Raw genomic sequence first — 24796 nt, forward strand, 5'->3', positions numbered from 1 at the left:
TTTTAGGTGATAGAAATAACAATTTAAAAGTTTATAAGAAAGTTACACACATTTTTAATAAGCTAAATGTTATTAAAAATATAGAGAGGAATACTAAAAGAACTATATGAATCCCAGTATTACGTAAAATTTAGGAAGAATTATAATGAAATCCTAGAAAAGAAAAAAATTACAAAAACAAGTCTTAAAAATTGTCATTCTCCGTTTTAAAACTTTTTATTACAAACTGTATAAGTTGTTATTGAAATTTTTTAATAATTATTTCTTTTTTTAGAACTTGATTACAATTCTCCCTAAAATCTAAGAAACGAGTGTACCAGGCTTGCGAAAAGGCGAAGGCAAAAAGATCACACAAGTCATAAGAAGCCACCATGTTAGTATAACTTAAGGGTAGCGTTTCTCTCTCTTATAATTGCATTGCTGTAAAGGCGATGAAATCAAGATATTCAATTTATCACCGGACTTCCGGGAAGTAAGAAAATCATTTGACAAAGGAGGCTTAGAAAATAGGAAGAAATAAAAAGAAGCGGCAAGGCCCCATTTGACGAATTGTTCATGGTCCCCAGCTTCATTATATTTGAATCTTAACTCATGCATGTTGAATGGATGGCATCAGCTGAAAAAGAAAATAAGACTCGGGCAAGCCAAATTTAGTGCCGTAACCCCTATTAAATTTCATGATAAATTTTAGCTATCTAGAACCCATCATTATTTTTGGTCACACAGTAAAATAAAATTTTTAATTTTCTTCATTACCCGCTTGTAGGTGATTGAATCCCCAGGACAGCTTGTGCGCTATTCAGCTTCAAATCACACGCATTTGATCAGTTCTTTCTCGTTTTAAATTTGTTTCTGGTAAACAATATTTCAATTTTTTTTATTAGAACAAATAGCCCTGTTTGGTTTTGCTTGATACACATTTCTATTTCAAAACCATTATGTCCGTTCATTCCTACTATTTCTATTTCAAAACCATTATGTCCGTTCATTTCTAAACTTTTCCGGGTCATATCTCCTAATGTATGAATTATTGTGAACGACGATAACCGTTTTAGCAATCACACTGAGCATGCTAATTGAGGTTTCATGCAGTTTCTATTTTAGCAAATCAACTAAGAGTAAAATAACGATTAAATTAAAAGCCCTGTTTTGCAATGAATTTAAACTTTTAGATGAACAATACAGCACGAGGATGAGACAAAATCAGATTTTGTCAAGCACCACAGGCCGAGTGTTGTTCCAGAGCCACTGGCGAGCAGAACCATCCAGCAATGGTGACACCTGCAGTGGACATGATCCGGTGTTTAATTTTGCCACCGAATGATGTATAACTAAGAAGGTCAAAAAGAAGAAAGATTTTTTTGGAGGGGGAAGGGAATGGTTTTTCTTCTCCTTTTTCTTTTTTAATCGTACATGTTGTGAGAGAGGGGGGGGGGGATGATCATTGCTCAACTTCGATTATTCTAAAAAGCCTAGTTGCAGTTAGTTCAGAGGAACCAGATAAAAGTAGTACTCTTTCGAACCTAAATATAAAACCCAATGGGTCTCATATTTAAGTCTAAATAGATTTTATATTTAGATCAAGAGGAGTAGCATGCAAGTTTTAAAAGTATATTCAGAAGAAATTTCTCGGTTTTAATTTTTAAAGAAAAAACCGTAGACATGGAGACCAAAGGCTTGTTTCAATCTATCTAATCGAATGCCCCCGAACGGACAAACAAGGCTTGTTAAAACGCGATGCATCCATAAGAGCCAATTAAAATACCTTTTCCCAGACCTGCGAGTGGTAGCTGTTAATCCAATCAACCTCTGCAGCTGATAGCAGAGATAAGTCAACCAACTTAATCTGCAAGGTGTCACCGCGTTAATCACAAATACATGGAACAATGTCACTCATAAAAAGTGGGGAAAGACAGTTTAGTAAAAGGCAGAGAAAAGAAACTGAAACTAATTTGAAAGCAAAACTTCAGGAAGTAGATAAATAGTTTACCTGAATAGGCACAAATGTGAGTTTCTCAAATCCCAGGTATTGAATCCCTCCATAACGATTTGGTGTCTCCATGTCTGTCACGTAAAGGAGATTCTGCAAGCTAAAAGAGCCTCATCACCAACCAAAAAAAGTGAGCAGAATACAAGAGCCTCAGAGTTCAGACATGTTATTTTAATAGTTCAACAGAGAAAAACAGAAAAAAGAGCAACAAGATGTACCCAGTCGGTGCATTTAAGAGAGCATCATAGTTTTCTGCTATATTCACTGGGGCTAAAAATATTAAACAAGGTGAAAATCTTGTATCAAGTAACAAATAAGTTCATTCACTGAAAGCCCCTTATGACACTAGTGCGAGGTTTAAAATCCAAGTTTGAACCTATCCTCTAATTACCATTTAAGAAATCTTGAGCACAACAACCATGCTTTCACGTGTTTCAATGACCTTCACTCTTGCATCTGATACCTACTTAATTATTCTCATACTTCAACTTTTCTGTAACTGATGACTGTTTAAATAAAGATTCAATCAATATGCGTAAACAATGTCGAAAACAAGCGACCTCATAAGTAATCCAATCAAAATCTTGCAGCTGGAAAGAGGCCAAGAGGATATAACCTCAATCCGAATTCCAAAGGAATGGTCCTCATAATAGCCAGGCTCATTGCTAACAACCATGCCTTCCTGTAAAGAGGTGAAATTTCCATAACGATAACTAATGCTTTGCGGGCCCTCATGAACATTCAATGCAGCACCCACACCATGCCCAGTACCTAAAAAACAATAATTAAGCACAAAAGTCAATGAATTACTACATCAATTTGGCTTGAGGTGGGGTTCAAGGAAAAAGTTCTCCTCTTGAAGTCAGAATATACCATGCCTGTAGTCAAGTCCAATTTTCCAAAGAAATGAACGAGCAAATGCATCCAGCACAAAACCAGGGGTATTTTCAGGAAACACTGACAAATCAAGAGCTATATGGCCCTGCAATTGGACATTATCAGAAGGAGAAAACAGTCTTAGGAAACCCCCCATGCCATTATATATGTACTTGTTAGAAGTGCACCCTCCCACAACTAACACATCAACCAAGATAATGTTAATGGTTATGTGCCGACTTTTGGTCAAAATGCTCAAATAAACTCAAGCAAAACATACAAGCCATTAACTACCGTACCTGTAATACTCGGGTGAAGCATTCTCTTTCTCTTGCTGCAGGCTTGCCAAAATGAACTGTTCGTGTTATGTCAGTTGTGCCATCAACATACTGAGCTCCACTGTCCAGTAAGAATAATTTATTGGCATCCACGATACTACAACTTTCTGGTTCTGGTTTGTAATGTATGACAGCACCATTTGCACCAGAAGCTGGGGAATAATAAAATTGAGACCATTAAGATCTACACAGGCATGTCACAGTTGCACAAGAAATAAACAAATTACAGCTCACCGCCATGATTAGCAGAATAAAAGTTGGTTTAATAAGTATATTAGCTCACAAGAAGCACATGAGAAATTAATAAAAGGACACCGTTCAAGTCAACTAGATTCAGTCAAGAAAACCAAAATAAAATTATAACTTTGGATTCTGCATACATGGAGACATAGTCGTTGTATGACTTTTATAGTTTTCTAAAAAGCATCCAAATGAATTTAAAAAAGAAAAAAAGGGGGGGGATGAGAGGAAGCTGTTGAATACCACTTATGGTCTCAAAGCTTGTATCCAAGAAACCAGCTTGTTTTGAGCGAAACTCAAGAAGTTTGTCAGAAACCTCTACTTCTGTTAAAGCCCTATCTTTACTAATTTCTTTCTCTAGCCAGTCCCAGAACTCAGCAAGGGCAGCAGCATCCCTGGACACGAGAAAAGCCCAGTTAGTTACATGCTAGATATCATTTGTACTCGTAACTTGTTGTATTAAAGCTTCACATACAATTGGGAGAATCCAATAGAGAACAGCTCAAATGAATATAATAGCAAATTTCTCTTTCGGTCCTCAAAGATACATACTTTTTCCATGATTGAATCTTCGAAATTGAATATTTCAATTTGATTTAAAACGGTCATTCTGTACATCCTAAATACTTTAAATCAACGACAGGATATGCATGGGATTGTGGGAAGACGGAAGAGAAGAACAATTAGCGATGTGTATAACAACACTAATTATCAGAAGATCGTCCAAGCATGGAAACCAAACATCAACATGCAAAAATACTCATTTATTATCATCACGGTAATATATGATAACCTTAAATGACAGTTCCTCATCCCTTCTAACTCTGATTCATTTTTTATGGCCTTTGCCAGAGATACAGGGGAGAATCTGCGCACTGCAGTGGGTCCATTCAAGTTCTCACTGGATCCATCAACACGTCCCTTCTGTTCAGTCCCTTGGATATGATAATACTTATCACAAGCGGCTCTGTAGGCATTTACAATAGCAGCATTAACCGATGAAGTATCCAACCAAAGGGAAGCGCCTTTTGCTGCCAAACTGAAATGGAAAAATAAGCTACATTTGAACGTGATATTCAATTTAGAAGCCACCTGGGCCCATTAAAAAAAAAAAAACTGCTAGATATTTCCACTAAAAGATGCAAAAACCACAGCCTCCCCAAATAACTGGACTCCCAAAAATTACCTTTCAATTTCAGACAGAATTGAATCATATTGCCTCAACTCTATGCCAGCCTTCTTCAAGTAATCGCTCACCTCTTCTGTGACTTTTGAATGATCTATAAATAGTTTGGCTCTGTCGATCTCCACAATCACATATGCATACATGACAGGTGAATGCGGAACATCACTTCCTCTCTGTGAAATATGACATTTTATTGGTTAAAACAAAGAGAGCGGCTGGAATAAGGAAAACAATTTGGTACATGAAATGAAATGGAATGGCCATAGAAATTGATTTTTTTCCCCCTTTTTTCAAGGAAATTTTGTAGTTTCAAAATGTCCTCTGTGCCCTAAATAAAAATAATAACAACAACAACAACAACAACAACAAAAAGAACAGTTACTGTTAAATAGTAACATCAGGGATTCATAAGACATCTCATCTTTTTTAAACTGGAAAAGGAACCAAATGCTCCTTAAAATAACCATGTAAACCTAGAATGAGCACGAGCAGCTGAAAAAGGATTTTGGAAGAATATTTTCGAAGATATATGATTTTACACCAAATAAGCATCAGTGCATCAAGTTAAAGAGGATCGTGTTGAAATATACTTTACCAGGTTCAACAACCACGCAATTTCATCAAGCATGGATATAATAATTGCTGATGAACCAGCACTGGCAAGTTCTGATCTCAAAGATGACAATTTTGCTGCCACATCTAAACCAGCATACTTCAGATTATGTAGTCTAACTGGTTTATTTGGAGGCTTTGGCCTAGATTCTTTCCATATTTCATCCACAAGATTTATATTGCTCAAGTAGACCAGCTCATGATTTTTTCTAGAAATCACATCCTTAAGTTCTTCAGCAGCATCGGAAGTAAAAAGAAACTGCATCCTTCATTATGTGGAAGTGAATGTTGAATCAGGCACAAGATAAATGAAAAGAAGGATCTGCTATATGACTAAATTAAAAGAAAAATCATGAATTTGATTAGAAAATATGTATATACAGAAAGCCAAACAGAGCCAAAAAATATGAACCAAAGAATTCAAAAGGAAAGTTAACATGATATTTAGCTTACCAGTTGAAAAAGGATAACTACTATTTAATGAGCTATGCTTTCAACATTGTTCATAAGACATAACAAGCAGAAGATTTTTAACATCTTAATATCGGATCGGAAGGGTGTAAATCATATGCTCTGAAGTAAAACTACAAGAATGTGATAGTAATTCCTCATTAGAAAACAACTGTAGAACATCCATCAAAAGGTGCGAATTACTCACAGGATCAATGGCAACTCTACCACCAGGAGCCAAAACATCATTTAGCCATTCACCAGTAGATGGAACCCCTGGATTCCCTGCTCGCATGAGAATCCAATTGGAGTTCAGTTGCTTCTCAGCCTAGAATGAGGAAAGAGGGGGAGGGGAGGTATCAATGACATAGATATACTGCAATTACATAATAATACAGTCTAGCAAAATCCACAACATAGATAGCCTAGTAAAAGTCCTAGCAGACTCTGGCCAGGCAGAAATAAACATAATTGCTGATCTACACAGCCAATTTCCAATCACAATCATGCATAATGGTAAAAAGGAGGAGGAGGAGGAGGAAGATGATGATGATAATTAGGAACAGCACAATAAAAGTTACTGCTAGTCCGAACCTGGAGAAAATATCGCCCGTCCGTCCAAAGAGCAGCCCTGTCCTTCGTAACAACGGCAGTACCAGCACTACCGGTAAACCCTGATATGTAGGCCCTCCTCATGTAACATTCAGCAATGAATTCACTCTAAAGCGAAATTAAAAAAATTAAAATCAGTTTGTACCCAAAAAAAAAAAATTAAAATCAGTTTACCAAGCCTATTTGTTTTGGGCATGTGCAAGACAAATTATCAGCAAAGAAAAGAAAGATGAAATTCATAAGCTCAAACTATAACGTGAGAATCAAGGTTAGATTAGGTCATCTAGGGAGATTTCAAGAAGAACTTTTGAAGAATACAAACTTACAACCAAATGAATTGAGGGTTCTGAATAACAAAGTCACAGATTGAGAATACTACTTCATTTCCAAATATCAAGTTTACTAAAATTCCATGTAAAATAATAAACTGAGGTCTGAGAACTTACAAAATGCAGACTGGCTACATCAAGTAAACAAACCACAAAGAAAGCTAAGCTTTTATTTGCAGAGAAGGAAGATAAGAGGGAGAAACTCATTTTAGTATCAAGTTTTCTATATATATATATACACGTATGTATATATGTGTGTGTGTATATATAGCACTGGAACTCCCTCATATATGCACTCAAAACAAAGCGTATAAGTCAAAATGAGTAGTGAAACCTGGTGAGCATCCTGGGAAGGGATGATATAAGCGTCAATGCCCACCCCGGGCCTGGAGAAAAGTTCTCTGAGAGCCCGAAGCTTGTCATCGGGCTGCGAAACAGCACGGGCCTTTCTAATTTCAGCAGAGGACTTAACTCTGATGGAACTGCAATTCCGCACAGTCAAGAAAGGGAACTTGCGGGATTCTCTGAGAAGCTTGGGTGCGGCATTAATTTTACAGAGAAGTGGATCCGAGGGAGGCAGGGGCAGGGGGCAGAGGTACCTGAAGGTTGGTGATAGCAGGAACCGCTGCATCGGAGGTGAAGGCAGCGAAAGCATGGCGTAGTTGGAGGCAGAAAGATTGGCCTCTGCTGGAACAGGAGATTAAAATAGTTGGACCAAAAATGACAAGAACCCTCCTAAGTTCGCGATAACGTCTTTCGCGCCCCACTCAATCGGATCGCCAATTTTTCGTTTCTTGCTCGCTGGTTGCGCAAGTAGTCTTAGGAAAATGAAAATGAGTTGCGGATTATATATAAATAAATGGCAATCCTTTTCATTATGCACGAAGGTTAAAAAAAACCTGTTAATCATGCATGCTATTGCTTTAACGTTAATATTTTATTTTTAAAAAATATAATTGTTAATATAAAAATTAGTTGACTAATTTAATTAAATTAAAAAACTAGTTAAATTAATGATTTGTAATAAATAAGTGTTGTCTATTAAGTGTATTCATTAGAACTATTATTATCACAAATACTAACTTAAAAAAATATATATAATAGATAAAATATATTACTGAAAGTAGTATAGTATTAAGGACGGGGTAGTATAAAATGTTATTTGACTTTTATTTTAATTGTAAATATCAAGGATTGAAGGTAATTAGTATAAGAGTTAGTTGACTAATTTGAATAAATTAAGAAAATTAATTAAGTTAGTTGTTTGTAATAAATAGGTGTTGTCTTTTTTAAAATATTCTTTCTAATTAAGTGTCATCTGATAAAGTATTTAATATATGTAACTACTATAAAAACTACTTTAAAAATAAATAAATATAAAAAATAAAGTGAATTAAAATCTTATATTTAAAATTAAATTAAAAATTAAATAAACTCTTATAAAAGTAAGATAATATTGAGGGCGGGAGGTAGTATTTTTTATTGGGTTGATTCATTTAATTTTTGACTTGTTTGATTTGCATTTACAATTTGGCAGCCCAATGCATCCTTTGTTTGTTCCAATCCAATCAGCCAAACAGGCCCTTTCGAGTCATGATGAGTGGACTTCGGTCTAAATCTCCGAGGTTGCCATGGATTGCCGCGGGGTGTGGATTCTGCAACCCGCGTGGATCTGGTCTTGGGAGTTCAAAGAGGAAAGCTTTTTTGCTTAGGTTTAGTTCAGGCTTCACTTCGGAGTCGAGTAATGGCGATCATAACGGAAGAACACGATCAACAAGAACCTGAACCCCAACAATCACAGAAGCGACCTGTCAATTCCCACAAAACCAAACCATCCGCCAGATCAAGAACAAACGAACAACAATCTTTTGGAATAAACCCATTCTCTTTCTGGTTCTACTTTACTCTTTCTGTCTCTCTCATCACTCTCTTGTTACTCTCTATCTCTTCTCTCCCCCCGCAAGATACCAAGAGTTGGTTTCTCAGCCTACCCCTCCCGCTCCGCCAGCATTATTCAAAAGGCCGCAGCATTAAGGTGCAGACACGTTCTAATCAAGCACCCACTGAAGTTTTCACCGTCGAAGAGGGTCCTATAGCGTCGGAGAACGTAATCATTGTACACGGATTGGGGCTCAGTTCATACTCTTATCGCCAACTTATTAAATCTCTTGGTGCTAAGGAAGTTCACGTGGTTGCATTAGATCTGCCAGGGAATGGGTTCTCCGACAAATATACGGAAGAGTTTGTGGAGGGACAAGTGGGGATTTTGGGGAGGTTTTGGTATGTTTACAGTGAGATTCAGGAAAAGGGATTTTTTTGGGCGTTTGATCAAATAATCGAAACTGGTCAGATTCCATATGAAGAAATACTAGCTCGGATGGCGAAGAGGAAGATACTCAAGCCTATTGAGTTAGGGACCGAAGAGGTAGGGAGAGTATTAGGACAAACGATTGATACGATGAAACTGGCTCCTGTTCACTTGGTTCTGCACGATTCTGCCTTGGGATTGAGCGCGAATTGGATTTCAGAGAACTCGGAATTGATCAGAAGCGTAACACTAATAGATACATCAACGAAAACCGCAGGGGCATTGCCCTTGTGGGTCCTGGATATTCCAGTGATTAGAGAGATAGCGTTGGGGTCTTCGTTGGCGTATGCGAAGATGGTAAACTTGTGTTGCTCAAAGCAACTTGGAATGGCGGATGCAGATGCACAAAGGATACTCTTGAAAGGCAGAAATGGAAGAAGAGCGGTAGTGGCTATGGGAAAGAACGTGAATAATAGCTTTGACATCGCAGAATGGGGTGGCTCCGATGGATTGAAGCATCTGCCAGTGCAAGTGCTTTGGTCTGCTGGATGGTCTAAAGAATGGACCGAAGAAGGAAATCGGATTGCTCAGGCTCTTCCGCGTGCGAGTTTTGTTACACATTCTGGAGGCCGTTGGGCTCAGGTAAGCTCAAACTTTATTGCTCATCTCATTTTACCTCTGTTACATGTGCTACCATATCTCTGCATTATCTCGTTGTCATGAAGAGGTCGTTTGATTGGCTTCAAATGAATTACTCGAACAAAATGCTGAGCCGAAGATTACGCTTAGAACTTAGGTTAAGAGGTTGATTTTGACATGTTCTGGTCCGTTGCTGTCTAAACATGGTTGAAGAGTCATACAAGCTCGGTATAGTGGGAAAGATTTTTTGATAAAATTCATTTTGGTATAGTCTACGCTATTTTTCTCAGGTTCTGTCCATCCATTTTCTTCCATTCGAACTATAGTTTCCTCAAAGAATAACTAATTCCTGAAACTAAGCTTTAGACGTGCCAGTCTCTTGCGTGACATCCTTCTTGGGCTTTCAATTGGAGGTTCTGGCTGTATATTGCTTATAAGGGATTCGCTTGGCATGATTGGTCTTCTATTGTTCTTTTTGGGATTTTTAATGGAATTTTATCTGTTTAGATGACCTGTATTCATTCTGAGGAAGGATGATCTTGATTCTTCTTAAAATTTTTAGAAGGAGGAGTGAACTCTGTTTTTGCGCAGGGATTTCAGAATTTCAATCAATGAAAGGGGAGCAATCTAGTCTTGCCCGCGCATTCTGATTATTCATTTGTGTTTACATACATTTGATCCTGAAACATTGTTCTTTTCCATTGACTACTGAATCAAAGCTCTTCAATTTGGTGACCTCAGGAGGATGTAGCAGTTGAGTTAGCTGATAAAATCTCTCAATTTGTGTCATCCTTGCCCAAGACTGTGAGGAAAGTTGAGGAAGAGCCCATCCCAGAACACATTCAGAAGATGTTTGATGAAGCAAAAGACAGTGATCATGATCATGATCACCATCATCATGGCCATGAACACTACGGTGGCCATGGAGCTGGCTATATGGACGCATATGGGCTTGACGGTGGTTGGTGAAAAGTGATCAGTAGATTGTATTTTTGCTAATATTATCGATTACAGATATAGATGTTGGGGTCTGGCCCGTACCATAGTTATCTTATTTGCAGCTTCATGTCGTGTGCTTTGCTTTTTGAGTGTTTGACCCTGTTAAGAACTCTGAAATAGTGACAAAATTGCATAGGTATTAACGATGGTGAGGCCATTTCTTTTTGTCATGTTCCTGGATGGTAATGTTTTGGCACAATTTTGTTACCTTGTGTGGTTAGTTGATATTTCTTACACGGGTGACTACGATGCCTAACCTTGTCTTTAGCTCGAGGGATTTAGAGAATTAGTGGGCGGAGTGGAGACCTTTAGCGCGGTAATCTCAGATGATATAAATAAAAAATTAAAGTATACATTTTATCCTTTTTTAAATTTATACAAAGTTTTAATTTAGTTCTTTAACTTCAAGAAGCATATTTTAAGTTTTTTAACTCTACAATTTGTTGGTTTAAAATGATAATTTTTTATAACAATTATAGTTGTTTTGAAAATTAAACTTAATATGTTAATATTTGAGAATATTTTATTAACGTTTAAGATCTCAACATCATTATTTTTTGTTAATAATTTTAGGATTAAATAATTAAAAACATATTTTATAAAGTTAAGGGATTAAATTAAAACATTATGCAAAGTAAAAAAACTAAAAATATATTTTAATCTAAATAAAAATATTGCTTCTTGACATTTGTTTCTTCATATTTTGTTAATATCATGCTTTTAAAAGCTAAATCTGATTTTTTTTTCATATAAATTACAAATTTTAAAAACTTTGAGAAATAATATGGAGTTGAAGCTTTTTAAATAAGTAACCAACAAGTGGTTGATTGAAATGGTAAGTGGTTTCGCCTCTAGTAAAGATGAGAATATAAGTTCGGTTTTTAGAAAGTATTCTTATCGGTGAAGAAATTAACTCATTAAATGATGCATTCTATCTTTTCGAGCTCGGATTAATCGGTTGCTGGGATACTTAGTCCAATAAAAGGTCAGGGTTGCTATGAATATATAATGGATTACTGTGAACTCTATATTTCATTATTATGATGCTTATGCTTGTATCACAACGGACGAATGAATTAAGCTGGTTGAGCGACGACTGAAATAACCTCCAGTCCATCCGTTGTTGGGACTGTGGCCGAACAGACCTTTGGCTAAACCAAAAAAATAAAAAGCACCAAAACAAAAAGTCAAAAACGGTTTACTGAAGATGCCGACCAAGTTGAGCTAAGAGAGAGTGAAATGGCGAGAGCCATCAGTCCAAGCAACCGGTGAACGGGGTTGGTGAAAAGGACATTCCATCTTGAGGCCATGGGTTGCTGTTGCGACGAAGACGACGACGACATCCTCAAACATCTCATGAATTCCCATTTCCCGTCTTCCTCCGTCGAATCCCCACGCCCTTCTGCCCCCTCTTTTTCCTCTTCCAACGTAATTTCCCCTATCAATTCTCATTTCCCTGCCCTAGCCTGCAGGGACACCCTCCGCATCATCTTCCTGAAACTTCCCATCCCCGACCTTGCTCGCGCCAGCTGCGTTTCCCGATTCTGGAACGCTGTTGCTTCCGAAAGGGATATTGTGACTAGGGCCTTCCTTGCTCCTTGGAATTTGAAGGATATAGTTGGAACTCCGCTCTCTGGAAGCTTCTGGCGGGACAATGGTTTGGGGAAATTTGCACTTTCCCATCGGATTGGCCGTGGGGATAGTGTTGCCAGCCTTGCCGTCAAATACTCGGTTCAGGTATGTCTGATTTGTGATTGCGCCGTGATGGATTTTTCATTGGAGAAACTTGAATGGTTTGGGTGGATGTATCAAATTATAATAGGATATTTCAATATTCAATCTAGAAGGAATGAGAAGCAAATAATTTGCAGAATTCTCTGTTCTTAGTTTCTTTGTAAGTGTGAATTATCGCTCTATTGAGTTTGACATTGAAGATATATTTTCATGACAAAGCTACTAATATGAGTTCATGACTACTATATTTGTCTGTCTTTGTTGGTCTCGTTCTGACACATAATCTTGTTGCAGTTTCGAGCACGTGCGTATATGAGGAGTAGAATTTTGCTATATCATTTATTCTCAGACCAGTGGAAAGTTGATAATCAAAGTCACACATCATTAATATATATATTATCACATGAGTAGAATGTATTCAATGAAATGGTTGTGATCCTTCCTGTTCACTTATCAATCAAAATGGGAGGTGGCCCATATAGAGTGTACATATATTTCAAGATTCTTTTCTATCCACTGTCTTGTGACCTGAAGTCTCTTCTATATTATATTCTGTTTCCTCCTGGTTAAAGGCTTGGCGAAGAACTGAAATCACATTGCATTGACCTTCTAAGAATTTCATGTTTTGACAGGTTACGGACATAAAACGGCTGAACAATATGATGAGTGATCATGGTATATACTCAAGGGAAAGGTTGTTGATCCCCATAAGCAATCCTGATATCCTTATGAACAGAACATGTTATATTGAGCTAGATGTCTACGCAAAAAGAGAAGTAGCTGTGTTGTATCCAGATGACGTGCCCGACAGAAGAACAAGCTATTTATCCAACAGAATGTCCTCAGAAGGCAAGAAAAGAATAATCAGTTCCTTAGGGAGAAGCATGCAGGTTGATGATGAAACTGCAAAATACTACTGGTATATTTCAAATGGTAATCCTCGAGCTGCCCTTTCTGAATTTACGGAGGACCTTCAATGGGAGAGGCGGGTAGGTCTTTCCTAGTCGTTGGAAAGCATAATAAAAGGTTGGGTATCTGGCAAGAGCTAGCTTTGATTGCTTTCCTGGTAAATTAATGAGTTAGTTCTTATCGTATCATTCTCTTCTCAATTTGACTTTTCAAAGACATTATTTTAATTTAGTTGCTCCAAATATTTTAACTCAATCAAAATGGTTCCATTACTATGCAAGCTTTTCCCAGCGAGTATATAGGAGCTCAAATCTGTGTTAACTCATGGCGTGATCTTGTCTAAGTGATATTTTCTCCAAAAATGGCGTCATTTTCACAGTCATGGAATTTGCCTTAATGGCTTCGTTTTTTAGAAGTATGCCTCCTTGGGCAAGGTTCGTGTCATGAGGTACAAGTCATGTGGGCTCTCCGATGTTAATACGAGAAAATTTGCTTGATAGAAGAATCGTTTTTCGCTGGGCGAAAATTTTCAGAGAACTAAATTGGGAAGCTTGTTTTGATGGAAAACAAGTACAGCCTATCAAAGGCGGCTTGAATTGTGAATCAACTGCGATGTGCCATTCGCCACCGAAGTTGTCGGAGCAAGACACTTGCGGGTTTTGGCATGTGTGAGCCAGAATGATGTGATGTGCAGAGTTTGTCTAACGTGTAATTGTATTCAACGTGCTAAGCAACGCAAGTTCTGTAATTGTGAGCATGACTTAGCAAATAAGATGAAGCATTCAGTTGTGTTGTCGTATAGTAATTCATACTTCTGTATGGTGAAGGAGGCATAGATTTCTCTCTTTAGTCTAACGACTGCCGATCAATTCATGTCAGAACAAAAATTTCTGTACGGGATGCACGAAACGGCTCCCTGTGCAACAGGATGCAGCATGTGTCGACAGTTTCTTATGGTATTATTCTGCGGAGGTTGATAGCTGAGGTTGACGTGTTCATTCGTGCATGTAGTGCGCTACCCTCGAAAAGTTCTCTCGAAAAGTAAACATTGGTATTCTATTCTCACCTTCGGAGAGTTTTCTTGTGTTTTTGTTGGGAGCGATGTCTTCGAACTGTACAATGGATACTAAATACACAAATTTAATAACTAATTCATGAACATTAAAAAAATAATTATGTTAGTTATTTGTAATAAATATATCTTTTTTAATGCTTTTATCATTTATAGGCATTGAAAAAATCTTTTGATGAAAACTCTTAATATGTACAATGATTATAAGATTATTTAGAGGCAAAATAAAAAAATTAAAAACAAAATAGACTGAGGTTGTCAAGAAACGAAGATGAAAATTATAAGTATCATTAATGATTAACATAATACAAAAGCCCTCTTAGGGTTAATTAATCTCTCACTTGAGAGATAATCAACAATCCAAAATTATTGAGATTAGGGAGGAAAAGTTTCCTCCATCTCTTTGAAAAGGATAACATATCTTAACTCTTTAAATAGCCTCACATTAAATGGGTCTATCTCAATTAGCTAATGGCATTGTTAAACAGGAATTTTATAAAATTATTGAATCTCCAACTAATTCTCATAGGGACCAGTTGTCTTTTAGGATTTTAGTACTTCTCAAAAAAGACCATGTTGTGTGCATGTGTGTGAGCAGTTGAATAATTATAATAATGCCAGCGGTTGAATAATTATAATAATGGGTCTGGCTTCGCTTCCGCGTTTTCTTTAATTTATGGGGAATGCATGGAATGAAACACCTGGTCTTCTCCATTAGGAACGTATGTTAAGATTATCTTTTTAATGTTCATATTTTCTTTTTCAAATGGACAGCGACTCATACTCGCATCGCATATGAAGTTGCCTTGATTTGTTCTCATTCACTTGTACGGCCAAATCTGACTTCATCCTCGCTTGCTTGACTCATTCCTAGTCATCAGTCACTGATACCCCATTTGCAATTTCTTGCGTCTGAAGCCACCTAATTGAACTTATTCTTTGTTCACTTCAACTTTTTTTTTGAGTTAATCGCTAACGCTCTGCTTTAGCTTTTCTTTATTTTGTTGTTGGGATGCTCACATATATTCCTTCTTGCCCGCGTGCTTCTTTTTCACCCCCTTCCCCATTAATTGAGTCTCCCTTTAACAGATGTAATAATGTGAAAAAATTTAGAATATCAAAATCCTTATTCTTCCAAAAGAAAAAAAAATGATTCTATTCGCCAAGCAATATCCAAAGCCCATATTTAAATATTGTCTGACCTTACATATGAGAAACTTATCTCCCAACGCGTTTTTTCGTTAACAGTATTTGAATTCAAAATTTTATTTGAAAAGATGCAGAACCCATTTCACACGGTTCAACTGTTGTTGGTGGTCATTTCTCAATTTTAAATGCAACTGAAAAAAGCAGGAGATGTGAAAGAATAATAAGTTCATTAAAAGTAAGTTTAATATTGAATATTAATTTATCCATTCGTTTCGAAATTTATACATGATCATTTTTTTTAATGGAACTTATGACCTTTGATTTTTTTTTTGGACGCGATTGCTCCAAAAAAAATATATAACGGTCATTAATTGTAAAAACTATTATCATTAAACGCACTTAATAACAATTTTACATTTTGATTAAAAAATAACAATTTGACATAAAATAATGAAATTAGTTAAAATTAATCATTGTTTGTAAAATATGAAAATGGTATGCAATAAAAGTCACTAGTTCAAAAAGGCTGATTAACTGGTTAGAAATGTTGGGTGAAAATAATGAACAGTTTAAACATAATAGGATATCATATGACTTAACATGATAAGATTCCTTTTGTTAAAAATTGAGAGAATAGAATACGCCAAAAAGTAGCAGCGAAAGGTGGTGTTGCCAGCGTCAAGCCCTCTCCTATGGGGTGAAAACCAAAAAGATTTGCTGAACATGCCGGCCCTAGAAAAAAGTACCCTGCCCCTGGCTGTATCAGTTTTTTATCTGACGTGGAAAGGTGAATTTTTCTAGTTACCTGGTCCTGATTGGTGCAAGTTGGCCAGCCCCAAGGTTTGCGTTTGTCAACATGATAATTACGCGCCAAAAACATTTCTTTGACGATGTTTAACGCGACTCAAGGTGAGAAAATATTTAAGTGAGGGAAATGGCAAAAGGAAAAGGAAAGAGATCAGAGTTTTCTTTGTTGCCAGTAAATCCTTGCATTGAAAGAAATCAACCTAATTATACGTTTGGTTCAGTGGATAGTGATCAGATGAAAGGAAAGAGCCAATGAATTCCGTAGAAAGTTTGCTTGGCATGCATCAATGTGGCTCCTGAGCTCAGGTCATTTTTTAATAAAAAATTTATACTCAGATGATTAATTTTATTGTTTTAACAGTGGAATATTCAATCTCAAGGGTTCCAAAAGAGCTTCATCAAAACTTTCATTCCAAGCAATTAATGAATCCAGGATGCCGCAGTCGGATCCGCTTAAAATAATCATCGTCGGTCAGGTTACGATCAACTGGCCAAAATTTAAAAGATTACAATCAAATCATCAGGATGCGATAATTCCAGGCGGATCAATGAAAAACAAACTGATTTGAAGAGCATGGCGTATCTATATCTCTATCTATGCATCGAATTTGATTTTATCGTATTATTACAACACCATAACCAATTAAATAAGAAAACGATAATTCTCGCTAGATATTCGTGTTCAGGTGGACGAGCTATTTGAATATTTAGTCAGTCACGTTTCTTCCTTCTGGACCTTCGACGCAACAATGTGAAAGCTAATAAAATAAATAATTTATGGACCAGACAGAGAGCAGAAAACGACGGCAAATTATGATGAAGTCGTAAGCACATTAAAAATATTGGAATGATATCCGCGCAAATTGATATTAAAAAATGAGTACTATGTATCAACGTACAGACAAAATAAATTGCAAATCGAGGAGAGGAATACGTCAATAAAAGAGAAGCCATCACGTGCCTTGAATTCGACGGGCGAGAAGCGAGAACGAAGACGAGGGCAAAGGCAATATGTAACGAACCTTTTTCCTTTCCTTTTTTATTTTTTCTTTTTTAAAAAGCCGGTGGAATTTCTTCCCGAAAATACCACGCAGAACCACATCCACTTCCAAGAAGAAGAGAGCAGAGAGGAAATATTGAGATCCGCAGTGGCGCGACAAGTGGAGGCTTCCTATTGGCGGACGCGAGCTCATCTTTTCCACCTCTCTATAAATACTAAGCAGCTTCCTCGCAGAGTCACTGCAAATTCACGCTGCTAATTTAGTCGCCTCCTCCTTTTCCTAGAACCTTTTCTGTGTCCGAGAGATAGCTGTTCTGAGAAGAAAGAATGTTTCATAACGTTCTCAGCGCTCTCACCGGCAACTCCGACGGCAACGGCCACCGCCCTACCATCAAAGGGACTGTGGTGTTGATGAAGAAGAATGTGTTGGACATGAACGACTTGGGAGCTTCCGTCATGGATCGTCTTCATGAGTTAGTGGGCAATAAGGTTTCTCTCCAGTTGATTAGCTCCGTCAACGTTGACCCTGGTCAGTTTACCTCTTCCACCTCTCTCTCCCCCCTCTTCTGTTTCAGTTTGTTTGTTTATGGAGCTTAATTACCGTTTGATAGAAGAAACTGAAATCAAAAGAGAACAGATGAACGGATAGAATTAGACACTACTGTGACAAATCCTGACCCCTAATTTAGTACTGTTTAGGTGCTCAGTTTTCTTCCTTGCTAGCTCGTTCTCGCTCTCTGGAAACAGTATGATCTGTTTCTGTTCTATTCCATCATCCATCCATCCATTCTGAGTTGTGGAGCGCGGGCGATTTATCTGTCTCATAGTATGGGAGAAAATTTATTATTGTTTTTTAACCTAAAAACAACTCGTTTAAAAATGAAGGTTTGGTTAAAGTTTAGGGGCGGCGTTAGTAACTTTGAAGACTGTACTTTGGTTAGAGCAGGGCATGTTGACTGTTTTATTTTGTTGTTGAAGTCGATTTCCATGGCATTGATATTGAAATATTTTCTCCCGAATAACCAAAAAAATAAAAAATCTCCTCCCGAGTTTTCATTATGGTAGTATTTAACTGCCGTAATTTACTGTATCTTCATACTACAAAATTATACGCAAGGGTTTTTTTTTTTTTTCATGTTTTCTTTCGACTTTTGTCAGGCAAAGGGCCAAACGATATTGTGGTGGGCTGATGTAATCATATATTGTGTGTGCGTACATTTTTTAATTATTAATATTACCTCCAGTCCTAATTATAAGACCTAGTTGACTAATTTGAGGAGATTAAAAAATAAGTTAAGTTAGTTATTTGTAATAAATAAGTATTGTCATTCTAAAATATCCTTGCTAGTTAAGTGTATTGGTTAAAACTATCATTATTAGAAGGACTATTTGGAAAAATACATTAAATATGATAGACAAAATAGATTGGGGTCTTATAATTAGGATCAAATAAAAGTAAATAGGTCTTATATTAAGGACCGGAGGTAGTATTCATATTGTATTTTGATAAAGTCTCTGCTGCCTCTGAAAAATGAGAAGCTCATAACCATACTGATTACTGAAGGCACGTGCAGCGTTCCAATATGCGTTCTATTGGGCCATGCCAAAGCATGTCCTAAAAGTAAAATTATTTGTACTCGACTACTCGGGGGAAAAAAAAAAAGAAAAGTAACACTATTATTTTGTTTTTTTTCTTTTCTTTTCTTTTGTTCCAAAAATTACCAAGTCCGACAAAACAGGCATTGATCCCTCCCAAAGGTCGGAAAGGTCCAGATAAAGTCTGAGGATTTCTCCGGTCCGTCCGTTCTCGGGTCGCAAAGTCGCCCCTCGCTAGTTTCACTTTCGCGCCTAGTAATTTTCTTCGCTTTCAACAGTCCACTTTTAACTCTAGTTCTTATCTTTTCTGTTCTTTTTTCTAATTCACGTGTTTTTCTCAAACCATCGCACCGACTGCGTCAGTAATGATTTTACTTGTAATGATAATGTATGACAATTCGATTTGATTTTATGCCCCGGCATCATTGCGTTTGATAGTGCTGAGCTATTCTGTTCCCTTCTTATTATCCTGTTGCGAAATCCTAGTCAGAATCCACTAGTTGGCACGTGGTTTTCCACTTTCTCAGCCAGTCAACTCTCAACTACGAGTCCATGGGGCTGTCCTTTTTTATGGCTATTGCGATGATGTAAAAAATTATCCATATACTTCTGGCAACAACAAAAAAAAAAAAAAAGAAATTATCCATATACTTGCATTGATTACTTGCCATGAAAGCACCATGAAAGCTTCTGAACGTAATAAACTGCAGGAAATGGGTTAAAGGGGAAGCTTGGGAAGCCGGCATATCTGGAAGATTGGTTTACAACAATCACGCCTTTGACGGCGGACGAAGTTGCATTTAAGGTTACATTTGAGTGGGAAGAAGAGATAGGAACTCCAGGAGCATTTTTAATAAGGAATAATCATCCTAGCGAGTTCTATCTCAGAACTCTCACTCTTGAAAATGTTCCTCATCATGGTGTTATCCGCTTTGTTTGCAACTCTTGGGTCTACAATGCGGACAAATACAAAACGGATCGCGTTTTCTTTGCCAACAAGGTTCATTAAATGAACTGTTTTATATCATTAAAGTTCTTCTCAAGAAGGAGCTTTTGATATGCTTATTGCTGTTATATCTCGGCAGATCCTAATGTTGAGACTAGGCTGAATCTTGCATTGAGTTTCAACATCTATGTTCCAAGGGATGAAAGATTCAGTCATGTGAAAATGGCGGATGCTCTTGGCTATGCACTAAAGCTCATTGTTCAAGTTTTGAAACCTGAGCTGGAATCTCTTTTTGACAGAACTCCGAATGAATTTGATAGCTTTCAAGATGTACTTAAACTTTATGAAGGTGGGATTGAGTTGCCTGAAGGTATATTTAAGGAGATTAGGGATAACATTCCGGCAGAATTAATCAAGGAAATTTTCCGAACTGATGGTGAAAAGTTCCTCAAGTTTCCGACGCCTCAAGTGATTAAAGGTGTTGTGCATGACCGCCGGTTAAATTTTACATGTTACTTATTTTTGTGAACTATTCTTGTTTGGGATTAATGTTCTGAATAATATGGAGCAGAGGATAAGTCTGCATGGAGGGCTGACGAAGAATTTGCGAGAGAGATGCTGGCTGGTGTAAATCCTGTCATAATTCGCTGTCTCCATAAGCTTAAATGCTACTAATTGATTGTGAATATTTGGATTTAGATAAGTAGAGAAGAATATATGATCTTTTTGTCTTAAATGTCAGATTTACTTGTCTTAATAGGCTGGATAGCCTAATGGAGAGTTCTATATGTTTTTCCCCCGCACTATAATCCTAAATTATTTGCAGGAATTTCCGCCAGCTAGCAAACTAGATCCTAAAGTTTATGGCGACCAAACAAGTAAGATAGCCAAAGAGCAAATAGAGTCAAACCTGGATGGGCTCACTGTAGATGAGGTAACGTTTCAAGGATGATGCGATGTTTGTGTTTCACAATCAGTTGGCAAGAAATATTTGGTTACAAATTCATTTTGTGTCAGAATCAGTTTTTTGGGATATGATGTTCTGAGTCATGTTATGAATCTGTTTTTGGTTGACTAGGCCATCAGTAAAAGAAAGTTATTCATATTAGATCACCATGACACGCTAATGCCATACTTGAGGAGGATAAACTCCACTTCTACAAAGGCTTATGCTAGCAGGACCGTTCTATTCTTGCAAAATGATGGAACTTTAAAGCCATTAGCCATTGAATTGAGTTTGCCACATCCTGAGGGAGATCAATCTGGTGCCGTAAGTGAAGTCTACACTCCTGCAAAACAAGGCGTTGAAAGTTCCATCTGGGAATTAGCTAAAGCTTATGTAGTAGTTGTTGACTCGGGCTTTCATCAGCTTATCAGCCACTGGTACAACCCTATTGAATAAACCAAAATCGTATACTTAGTTCAATGTTTTGACATTTCTCCTTGTGTCACAGGTTACATACCCATGCAGCTATTGAGCCATTTATTATAGCAACAAACAGGCAGCTTAGCGTGCTCCATCCTATTCACAAACTATTGCATCCTCACTTTCGTGATACCATGAATATAAATGCACTTGCGCGGCAGATCCTCATCAATGCGGGAGGAGCTTTGGAGTTAACAGTTTTTCCTGCTAGGTATTCTATGGAGATTTCATCTTACATGTATAAGGACTGGGTTTTCCCTGAGCAGGCGCTTCCTGTTGACCTTGTCAAAAGGTAAATTTCACAAGCATATGGCTATAGTTAGAAATCTGTTTATTGAAGCTATTAAGGCACGAATTGTTCATTGCCTTCTACTTTTTTGTCATGAGAAAGCATGAATGAACCGACTTAGATGATACCGTGTTGGAATGAAAGTGATAGAACTTCTTGGTTTTAATGAGTTGCTATTTGCTTCTTTCAGAGGAATGGCTGTTGAAGATCCAGCTTCCCCACATGGCCTTCGGCTATTGATTGAGGATTACCCTTATGCTGTTGATGGACTAGAGATTTGGTTTGCTATCAAGGCATGGGTCCAAGATTATTGTTCCTGTTACTACAACAGATGACATGGTCAGGCAAGACTCTGAACTCCAATCTTGGTGGAAGGAATTGAGAGAAGAAGGCCACAGTGACAAGAAAGATGAGCCTTGGTGGCCTAAGATGCAGACTCGTGCAGAGCTGATAGAATCATGCACTATTATTGGATTGCCTCAGCTCTCCATGCTGCAATAAACTTTGGACAGTACCCTTTTGGAGGCTACCCTCTTAATCGCCCCTCTATAAGCCGGCGATTTATGCCCAAGAAAGGAACCCCAGAATATGAGGAGCTTGTGACGAATCCTGAAAAGGCTTTCTTGAAAACAATTACGTCGCAGTTGCAGACTGTTCTTGGCATTTCTCTTATAGAAGTCTTGTCTAGACATACTTCTGATGAGGTCTACCTCGGACAGAGAGATACTCCTTATTGGACATCTGATGCAGAGCCGCTGGAAGACTTTGAAAAGTTTGGAAAGAAACTGGGAGAAATTGAAGAAAGAATTATGAGGAGGAACAGCGACGCGATGCTCAAAAACCGAGTTGGGCCAGTAAAGATGCCATATACTTTACTTTATCCTTCCAGCGAGGGTGGACTTACTGGCATGGGAATTCCCAACAGTGTCTCGATTTGAATGGGCGGTGGGACCTCATCTATAGCAACTTTTGAACTGTCTGATCGCCAACTATAGTTATGACGTGTTTTTTCTCTTCTTCAGTCACCGTTCTCCTCTCTTTCTGAAAAACTTAAGTGATGGATATGTGAGTTTGCATGTATTCTTATCCTATAATGTTAATAGAAATAAATTGCCGTTTAGTGCTATGAAATCAATATCCCCAAGAGAAAAGAAAATTTCAGCTGCGTATAATGTCGAAGTAATGACTAGTACATGCTGCGTGAGATGCCGAATTATGATGAACAAGAATCAAAATGATATGGTTGCTCCATCTCACTCTAGTTAATTGATGAAATATTTGAGGTTATATTGCTTCGGCTGATAAACAGAAAGGACAAAGCCAGAATTTACCGGAGTTCGTAATGTCAACAACATGTGGAGACCAGACGGAAAAATCTCAGATCAGCAACTTCCTTTTTCGGCAAATATAAGGCTAAGTAACTGAGAGAGATGCATCCAGCTAAGTTCACTAGCAACTCGCTATTAGCACGGCAAAACCACGGAAGTTCATCCTCGGTGCTTTCCAGAAGAGGCTGCCATGTCCAATGAGCCCAAAAAAACAATGTTTACCTTATTATATAAAATGTGCATGGGTGCACCGTACGCGTAAATTCAAGCCGACAGAAGTGCATGTGATGTAGAGAGGGTCAAAATAGGGATGCCAGAGATTTAGGTCCCACGTACACTAATGTCATGCAGTTGGCGGAAACACGTAGGCCTGTTTAGAATTTTGCTTTTCATTCCATATAAGCCCCTTGTTTACCTTATTATATAAAATGTGCATGGGTGCACCGTACGCGTAAATTCAAGCCGACAGAAGTGCATGTGATGTAGAGAGGGTCAAAATAGGGATGCCAGAGATTTAGGTCCCACGTACACTAATGTCATGCAGTTGGCGGAAACACGTAGGCCTGTTTAGAATTTTGTTTTCATTTATATAAAATATGCTTATAAATAATTTTTATCGCCATATCGAACTATCACGCTCCCTCTTCCGGTATTTGCAGGGTTTGTTATCTGAAACCAAAATGTTATAGCCAATATTAAATCGTGTGATGCGTCGCGTAAGTAAAATGAGAGCAGTGAAGTGACTACGGGAAAAAAATGATCGCATCTTTTCTTGGCTCGAAGATCTGACCCTCTTGTATTTGCAAATTTCCTGATCACATTATCCACACGTACTCCGGAGATAGAGATCGAGAGCTGACAGCCTGACACAGGTTTTTTTTAATATAAAATTATTATTGTTTCTTATTTATTCTGAACCAACCACAACAACAATAATAATTTCTCCAATCCCGTTTGGTACGATGGAACTGGGAAACATGACAATAGAAATGGAATTAATTTCCACATATAGTTTGTTTGGTACGGATAAATGTATTCCATATGGAAGCCATTCCACCAAAAGTCAAGATTTGCATTTCCATGACCCACGGAGCCGGTTTTGCCCCTTCCTCCTTGTGACTGTTCAATCTTCCCATACCACCGCAAAGTTTCGCATCATGCCGCCGGTTATGACCCATTGTGTTGTGGCAACTTTAGCGACCAATGATGGCGGCGAGCTTCTCACCCCACCGTCTCCATTGCCTTTTTCACAGCTTCGACGGCAACTTCGTGATCTCTAAGAACTGAGAAGAATCGCGACTTCACCTTCTTCATCTGGCTTCGACTTCAAAATCCCTTCTTAGCTCTCATGGCTTATCCTCCGGATGGTGGCTGACAAAGGTGGAAGCTCGAAGGTGGCTAAATTAAGCTCGACGACGTCCAACGGTTTTTGAAGCTTCAGATTTGGTTTGCCATTCTTGGTGGCTGTAATTTGGGGTGGTTGACGATGGTTGGGGTGCTCGTGTTAGGCTTGGGTTTTTCTGAAACGAGGACATGTTTTCGATCTGGTTGCTGAAGCTTCAAATCCGGTTTGCTATTTCCGGCGGCTGTAACTTGGGGTGACTGATGATGGTTGAGATACATGGGTTATGGCTAAGATTTTTCATTAATTAGATGAAGGCATATTAGTAATTTACATTTTAAATAAAAATAAATTTTTTTTTTGCCCTTCAAATAAAAACTAGAATTTACTCTCCCATGCTATGCACCGGAAGAAATTACTTTAACATAATGATTAGTTCCAATTCGTTGTAACTTGTAACCTCCGCTACCACAAAAGCATCAACACAACATATTACAAGAATGTTTGGATAGCACGAGGAGTGCTTTTAAAAATATATTTTTTTATATATTTATTTTATATATTGTAAAATTATTTTTAAAATTATGTTTGGTTTCTATCTAAACACCCACGTTCCATA

At 37.7% G+C, this 24796-nt stretch overlaps 3 protein-coding genes and 1 pseudogene across 4 annotated transcripts; 3 read left to right on the forward strand and 1 right to left on the reverse strand.

Moving 5' to 3' along the window:
- Positions 1–1027: 1027 nt before the first annotated feature.
- On the reverse strand, positions 1028–7424 carry LOC114728135 (aminopeptidase P2). Of its 2 annotated transcripts, none has more exons than XM_028914984.1 (13): positions 6968–7422; positions 6287–6412; positions 5901–6020; positions 5226–5501; positions 4631–4803; positions 4238–4483; positions 3688–3839; positions 3166–3356; positions 2864–2972; positions 2607–2761; positions 1991–2083; positions 1766–1846; positions 1028–1281 (listed from the first exon to the last, which is right to left on the reverse strand). In XM_028914984.1, exons 1-13 carry the CDS (start codon positions 7286–7288, stop codon positions 1204–1206), a joined length of 2121 nt encoding a protein of 706 aa, XP_028770817.1. In that variant the 5' UTR covers positions 7289–7422; the 3' UTR covers positions 1028–1203. The 2 variants fall into 2 exon arrangements, 1 of the variants encoding a protein (XP_028770817.1); XR_003738638.1 differs by having other exon boundaries at positions 1263–1281; positions 1991–2090; positions 6968–7424.
- An 806-nt stretch (positions 7425–8230) lies between these two features.
- LOC114728140 (protein AUXIN RESPONSE 4) lies at positions 8231–10822 on the forward strand. Its single transcript, XM_028914991.1, has 2 exons — positions 8231–9583; positions 10322–10822. The coding sequence occupies exons 1-2, from the start codon at positions 8378–8380 to the stop codon at positions 10547–10549; spliced, it is 1434 nt and encodes a 477-aa protein (XP_028770824.1). The 5' UTR covers positions 8231–8377; the 3' UTR covers positions 10550–10822.
- Positions 10823–11777: 955 nt separating this feature from the next.
- LOC114728139 (F-box protein At1g55000) lies at positions 11778–14048 on the forward strand. Its single transcript, XM_028914990.1, has 2 exons — positions 11778–12316; positions 12946–14048. The coding sequence occupies exons 1-2, from the start codon at positions 11888–11890 to the stop codon at positions 13315–13317; spliced, it is 801 nt and encodes a 266-aa protein (XP_028770823.1). The 5' UTR covers positions 11778–11887; the 3' UTR covers positions 13318–14048.
- A 3431-nt stretch (positions 14049–17479) lies between these two features.
- On the forward strand, positions 17480–22638 carry LOC114728150 (probable linoleate 9S-lipoxygenase 5; annotated as a pseudogene).
- The last annotated feature ends 2158 nt before the right edge of the window (positions 22639–24796 follow it).

This window comes from Neltuma alba, unplaced genomic scaffold (genome assembly GCF_004799145.2).
Source record: "Neltuma alba isolate B1F8T4 unplaced genomic scaffold, ASM479914v2 tig00012522_pilon, whole genome shotgun sequence".
Classification (NCBI taxonomy): domain Eukaryota; kingdom Viridiplantae; phylum Streptophyta; class Magnoliopsida; order Fabales; family Fabaceae; genus Neltuma; species Neltuma alba.

What these genes read in the sequence shown, in the direction of transcription:
- LOC114728135 (XM_028914984.1), bottom strand. Translation starts at nt 7,288, where the DNA reads ATGCTTTCGCTGCCTTCACCTCCGATGCAGCGGTTCCTGCTATCACCA. An exon ending in ATGAGGAACTGTCATTTAAG is followed by an intron (nt 3,840 to 4,237) that starts GTTATCATATAT and finishes TCTCGTGTCCAG; the next exon opens with GGATGCTGCTGCCCTTGCTG. An exon ending in AAGCTTTGAGACCATAAGTG is followed by an intron (nt 3,357 to 3,687) that starts GTATTCAACAGC and finishes ATTATTCCCCAG; the next exon opens with CTTCTGGTGCAAATGGTGCT.
- LOC114728140 (XM_028914991.1), top strand. Translation starts at nt 8,378, where the DNA reads ATGGCGATCATAACGGAAGAACACGATCAACAAGAACCTGAACCCCAA. An exon ending in CTGGAGGCCGTTGGGCTCAG is followed by an intron (nt 9,584 to 10,321) that starts GTAAGCTCAAAC and finishes TGGTGACCTCAG; the next exon opens with GAGGATGTAGCAGTTGAGTT.
- LOC114728139 (XM_028914990.1), top strand. Translation starts at nt 11,888, where the DNA reads ATGGGTTGCTGTTGCGACGAAGACGACGACGACATCCTCAAACATCTC. An exon ending in CCGTCAAATACTCGGTTCAG is followed by an intron (nt 12,317 to 12,945) that starts GTATGTCTGATT and finishes ATGTTTTGACAG; the next exon opens with GTTACGGACATAAAACGGCT.